The sequence below is a fragment of the Erithacus rubecula genome, assembly GCF_903797595.1.
Source record: "Erithacus rubecula genome assembly, chromosome: 16".
In the NCBI taxonomy this organism is placed as follows: Eukaryota; Metazoa; Chordata; class Aves; order Passeriformes; family Muscicapidae; genus Erithacus; species Erithacus rubecula.
This window is the reverse complement of record NC_136668.1, coordinates 11,544,393-11,550,920: the sequence shown is the minus strand read 5'-3', so window position 1 is coordinate 11,550,920 and position 6,528 is coordinate 11,544,393. Positions and strand designations below refer to the sequence as shown.

General features: G+C 54.6%; 1 protein-coding gene across 1 annotated transcript; it reads left to right on the top strand.

Moving 5' to 3' along the window:
- The first annotated feature begins 4,295 nt into the window (after nt 1–4,295).
- RPS14 (ribosomal protein S14) lies at nt 4,296–5,923 on the top strand. The gene is made up of 4 exons (XM_079320141.1): nt 4,296–4,474; nt 4,759–4,920; nt 5,103–5,179; nt 5,815–5,923. Exons 1-4 carry the CDS (start codon nt 4,326–4,328, stop codon nt 5,880–5,882), a joined length of 456 nt encoding a protein of 151 aa, XP_079176267.1. The 5' UTR covers nt 4,296–4,325; the 3' UTR covers nt 5,883–5,923.
- Nucleotides 5,924–6,528: the final 605 nt, after the last annotated feature.

The window sequence follows — 6,528 nt, the reverse complement described above, 5'->3', positions numbered from 1 at the left end:
AAACTAAAAATGCCCTTAAAAGCAAATGGAAAACTTAGTGGTTTTTGTTTTTTTGGTTTTTTTGAACCTGTAAATGGTGCATTTGGGTCCCTGAATGCCTCTTTTCCATGGCTGTTAGAGGAGAGATGCCATCTTGAGGGGTCTGTTAGACAGCCCCAACTGCAGACCCCGATACATACCAGGCAGACAGCTGGGGTTCAGCCTGCTGCAGGGGGAACTTTGGCCTCTTCCAGTTCCAGTTTCTGTTTCAAGGCCACCAGTAAGGCCACTGGTCCAAGGCTTGTGGGAACAAGTCACAGCCATGGAAACAGTGATATTTGAGCACCAAAAATTCCTTCTTGTGGGAAGCCCAGAGCTGGGGCCTTCACAGGTCAGGCCAGTCACTTGCCACTGACCCCTCCCAGCCTGAACCAGTTTACTTCAAGGCCAAAGCCCGGCAGGAGATGATGTTAGGAGCAGAATTCCCATTTGCCTGGCTTTTTTGTTTAGTCATTGGCTGAGTTATGAAATCTGCCTGCAGCGTCACCGTGTCTGTGGGTTTCCCATGGGCTGGAGAGGCTATTACCAAGGAGCAGCTGGAATGTTAATTACCCATTAAGGAACTAAATCTGGGGGATTTCTCAAAGCAAATACACATCATCTCTGGCACTGACCCCACAGTGGCCTGAGCATCTTTCCCAGCCAGGCTGGAGGACGCAATCCTTGTGGCCCCTGCTGGGTGTCTCCCTTTTCATTCCAGCCAAGGAAGGCTCTCAGCACCATCCTCAGCAGTAGGACAGCCTGGCTGGAGCTGGCATTTGAGCCCCAGGAACATTTTGCAGGGCAGGCAGCTCCCTTGCAGACCAGAACTAGTGCAAGGCATGGTGAAAGGGAAGAATATGTCTCAGGGAGTGGAGAAAGCTCCATTCTGCTCAGAGGCTGGAGGGATCAGGAGTAGTCTGTCTCCCAACAACTTTGGGGCTGAGGGCAGCACAGGATTTTGAACCAGTGGGTTAATTCCTTTAGCAGCTCATATGGGTTTTTTTTCAGCCTGTTGCCCATAAGGAGGCCTGTCCATTTCCTTGTCTCTGGCTTGCATCTGTTCCAGGGGAGTATCCATAGGCTAGTTCAGTCCTCTTGGAGGATTGTCACAGGCAGTGCTGCATGTGTGGCTCTGTGAGGACAAGCCCATCCTGCCTGGCTGCCTGTGCACCCCTCACTGTCCCCAGGCTTCTCCTCACACAGGGCACCTGCACCACATGTCCTGACACAGGCTGACCTCTGCAGCACTCCCTGCTGCTGACTTTTTCCTTCCCCTTTCCTCCAAATCAGGCCACAGTCGCTGTCACTGGAGCTCCCGGCTGGAATTACAGCAGCTCTGCCAGTGTATATTTTAAAAGCCTCCCTTCAACATTCAAACAGGAAGATCCTTGATGCAATGGCAAAACTGTATCAAACACAGGACCAAGTGAAGGTGTTCCATAGGGTCAAGATGGGGGTTACAGTGGCATCCCTGAGCACAGAAAGCTTCCCCAGAGAAAAATCCCAGCACTGGTGGGGGTGGTGCAGAGGGACAGGGAGCCTTAAGGACCAAACCTCTTTTCCATGGTGGCAGCCCAGAGGTTTGCATCCTGGAATGCTTGGCCAGAGAAAGGAAAAGGTATGGGAAATCTGGATGGGCAATATGGGTGAGTGGACACTACCCTAAAAACAGATAGCACCCCACAGTTGCAGAGGTGATAGACATGGGATGGGATGCACAAGTTTCTGACCAGCACTAAATACTATCAGTCAAGCAGAGGTGCTGGACCCTCCCTGCAGATGTTTCCAGGCCTTTGGACAGCGCAGCTGTGCTGTTAGAAGGAGCCTCCCTCGTCCAGCTGCTTCTCCTCCATTGCCCAGCTCTGAGCACAGTTCTGGGCGCAGATCTGAAGGTCTGTCCGGTGTCCCCGTGGAGGGACCCACGGGTGCTCCTGCTCTGTCACTCACACCCCAGCCCCGTGTGGCTCAGAGCTCTGTTTCCCAGAGGCAGCTCAGCACCAGGTGGAGCAGCTGGAAGCAGGGCAGGATCACGCCTGGGAAGCATCTCATCAGTGCTATGAACTCAATTTCATTGCACCTCTGTTCTGAAGGGTCTTGGTGCTCTTCTTATTTTCCTGAGCACTTTTTTAATCACTTGGAAACAGAAAATATTGCTTTGCTGGACCACCTTTATGCAAAAATTTACAAATTGACATTCTCCTTGTTGAGGTGGAACAAACCTCCCTGATCGCAGCTCGGGGAGGTGTTCCTGTGCCATCACTCACAGCTCACAGTTGCTTCTCTGCTTCTCCCATCAACTGCCAGAGCTCCTCAGAGATTCACCACGACTGAAACCTCTGCCACCAGCTCCTTGACAAAAACATGTCACTTGCACATATCAAACCACCACATACATTCTATTGTAGGTGGATCCCAAACACCTCCTCGCAGTCAGGGCTCCCGCCTGAGCTCGGGGCAGGGACAAGCGGATGCCCGGAGTCCGCCAGGGCCCCTCACGGCGATCAGCCCTGACAGCAGCGCGAGGGGGAAAGGCCTGCGCCCCAACCTGGCTCTAGCTGAGCCGGGGCAGAGCTGACTGCAGCAGCGGGAAGCAGGATGCTTGCTGGAATTACGCCCATTTCCCTCCCGTTGCTTTTTAAACCCTTTCGTTTCCAAAGCTCTCCGGCGCCAGCTCCGTCCGGAGCGCAAACACCCACCGGAGCCCGCCGCCATCTTGGGGAGGGACGCAGGGGGAGAGCGCCGGCATGTTGGAGAGGTCGGGCCGGCGGGAGAGTTGTGTGAGGGGAGAGGCGGCGCCGCCATCTTGGGGAGGTCGGGCCGGCGGGAGAGTTGTGTGAGGGGAGGGCGGCGCCGCCATCTTGGGGAGGTCGGGCCGGCGGGAGAGTTGTGTGAGGGGAGGGGGGCGCCGCCATCTTGGGGAGGTCGGGCCGGCAGGAGAGTTGTGTGAGGGGAGAGGCGGCCGCGCTATCCTGGGGAGATCGACCCCGCTTGGCCTCGGGAAGGTCGCGGTTTGGTCCGGCCCGCAGGGATCGGGATTGGGATCGGGACACAGCCCTGCGCCTGCGGCAGCGGACACGCCGCCCCCCGCCATCCCTTCCGGGTGAGGCGGTGACCCACGCCCCCTGACCCCGGCGCTTCCTTTCCGCGGCAGCCGCCGGAGCAGAGGACGGGCAGGTGAGTACGGGCCGCGCCGCATCCGCCGCCATCCGCCCGCCCGCGCCTCACCGCGGCCTCCGCGCCCGCCGCCCGCCCTGGCGGGGCCGGGGCTGCGCGGGCAGCGCGCTCGGCGCGGGGGAGGCAGCGCTCGGCGGAGCGGGGCCATGGGCCGCGGGAGAGCCGCGGGCTGGAGTAGCGGAGCGCCCGGCTGGGGGTGCTGGGCCCCGGGCCGGCCCTCTCCCGGACCCTGAGCGGTCGGGGCCGCGGTGAAACGCGGCGCGTTCGTCGCTCGGAGCTCGATGCCGGCTGTACAGCGTGTGCCGTGTCGGCCTCGCTGGGCTGGGGACGGCGCTGTCCGTGGAGCCCGTGCGCCATGGATGTGTCCAGAAGGGGATGTGGTGCTATCGGAGTGGCTGCGCAGACACTGATGTAAATCGGTTTTACAGTGCTCTGGGCTGTTGGTGGGGAGGGCACCGCTGAGGGTGAAGGTGGGTTGTGTTGGGGTTGGTTACCTCGGTGCAGCGGCCGGACCTCTGCCTTGTGCGGGGCAGCGGCTGTAGCAGGAGGCTGGCAGGAGAGGGCAATAGGGAACCATTTTTCTGTGCTTGGGAGCGGATGCACAGGATCCCTGGCCGTCATACCGAGCACAGCCCAGTGCTGCCCCTGCTGTCTCCCGTCGCTGGGGATGGGCTTCAGGGGCAGGAGACTTAGCCGGGCTAATCCCTTCCAATTACATGGAAGAACCCAGGCAGATATTTAAAAGGTCTGCAGACTCGGGGCTTACTGACTGCTGGGTAATTGTTTGGTTTGGTGTTTTCTTTCCATAAACCCACATAAACGAGGGGAAATGCTCAGCATTGCTGGTTATCAAGGAAAGGATCTCCCTTGTGCACTGCTGTAGTGGGGCCTGACAACATCAGCTGCCATGAAGTGCAGCAAGAGAGACTCCACTAAACAGGTGTAGGTGATGACCTGTGTGCCAGCATACAGCAAAGCTGGGAATCCTGTGGGTTGTAAGAAACTGTGTTTTGCCATTGGTAACTCATTTTTCTTGCTTGGTAAAAGGTTGAAATAGCAGGAATTTCATAAAATTCTTTAACAATGCTGAGAAATTACCCACACTCATACATTTATTTTGTTGCTCAGAAATGGCACCTCGTAAGGGCAAGGAGAAGAAGGAAGAGCAGGTCATCAGCTTGGGACCACAGGTTGCTGAAGGAGAGAATGTGTTTGGTGTCTGCCACATCTTTGCCTCCTTCAATGACACTTTTGTCCATGTGACCGATCTGTCTGGCAAGTGAGTATGGGACAGGCATCACCTTGCTGCTGTACCCAGCTCCTTTGGGGTGAAAGTAGAAACTGGGTTTGGCAAGAGGTTCCACCGAAGTCCTTGAGTTTCTGCTGAGCTTCATGCATGGTGCATATGCATGAACTGTGTGGCTTGATGAGCTCTTCTGGTCAAGATGGTGTTCAGGTGATCTGGCAACATTGAAAATAATGGGTTCTGACTGTACCCAGATTCTGGTTTGGGGGAAGAACAAGGAATGGCTTTCTTTTGAACATCACCTTTTCCTTCTGTAGGGAAACCATCTGCCGTGTGACCGGTGGGATGAAGGTGAAGGCAGACAGAGATGAATCCTCTCCCTATGCAGCCATGCTGGCGGCCCAGGACGTTGCCCAGAGGTGCAAGGAGCTGGGCATCACTGCCCTGCACATCAAGCTGCGTGCAACTGGGGGCAACAGGTACAGCAGGAGGGCTGGAACATGATGGGGACGTGGCTGTGGGGGCTGGTGGTGAGTGGGTGTGGAACACGAGGAGAGTGGTTTGGCATGGGGAGAGTGTGACTTTCATATTGCTGGCTGTTTGTAAATTGTGTTCAGCTTCTGAGTCATTAAAGGGGCTGTTGGTTCTGACTCTCTTCCAGGACCAAGACTCCTGGACCTGGTGCCCAGTCAGCCCTGAGAGCTCTGGCCCGCTCTGGAATGAAGATCGGCCGCATTGGTGAGTGAGGGAAAATAGGGATTATTTAGTGAAATGAGCTTTGTAGGCATCTTGATTTTAACTTTGGGATGTTATTTATGGCTGCTTAGATGGCAACAATGAAAGGATTTCATGTAAACAAATTTTTAAATTGACAAATGGACCAGTAGGTGGTGAGAGCAGTACTCAGAACCCAGGTTTCTGTGTGCAGAGCAAACCCCAGCTTGGAGCAGGATGCTGCTGCTCCTCTGATGTCTCGTGGATGATCAGTCACTTAAAATTACCTTGCTGGTCTTGGTGATTCAGTAATAGTGGAGTTCTCCAGCTGTTGTAGGGAGACTCCTGAACTTTGTGGGGAAGTTACAAGATGCAGTGGTGGTGGTTGTGCTGAAAATCCTTCAAGCATCCTGTATTTCTTTTGAAATGCTGTGGGTGCTTGGTTTGAGTGGGATGGGAGATGGGAATTTTTGCTTGTTAAACGTTAAAAGCCCTGGGTACCCAGCCTGTGGCAAGTTCTCACATACTTTCACTCCATGGGGAGTTCCTTCTGCACATGTGTGGCTCCTGTGGTGCCCGAGTGCCGAGGTGCAGGGTGATGGCTGTGCCCAGGTGGGGGTACCTCTGGAAGGTAACTGTTGTGGATTTTCTCCCGGCAGAGGATGTCACCCCCATCCCCTCCGACAGCACTCGCAGGAAGGGTGGTCGCCGTGGACGTCGTCTGTAACCAGTGCAGCACCTTCTGTTATTAAAGCTCTCTTAAACCTCTGTTTAGCTCTGTGTTTTCTTACTGGGGTGTGCTCAGAAGCCAAGGGGCTTCAGTTTAATTCCATCCACAGATGGCTTGTGCTCTGGAGTGGCGCCTCTGGCTTGGAGGGGAAGTAGGCTGGCTGATCCAAAGCCACAGGGGTCTTGGGCTTCATGTAGCAAAAGCTGCTTTCAGAATTAGTCATGACTTGTTGCATCTCCTGGAAAAGAAAGCTGGGCTGGGAGCGAGCAACTGCTGCTGGGTTTTCTGCAAAATGTTGCTTAATGCATCACTTCCCTTTTTTGTGGAAAAAGTCCTTTCTCTGCCTGAACATCTCTGTTCCTAAGCCAGCATTTCCCTTGGCACAGCCGTATGTTTTGTTATTTTATATGTGGCCATGGAAAATGTTAGAATAAACTTCCCTTACTGTCTTAAACGTGCACCATTTACTGTTTGGATCACTATTTTCCTGTACTTAAAGTGTTCGTTGAGCACTGTGGAGGTGTTGAAAACATGGAGCCAGAAGCAGCTCAGCCATCATGGAGCTGAAGGAGGACAGAGGAGAGCAGAGAGTTACAGTGTTATCAACAGCTCCAATCTGGATTTTTACACACTTTGGATACAG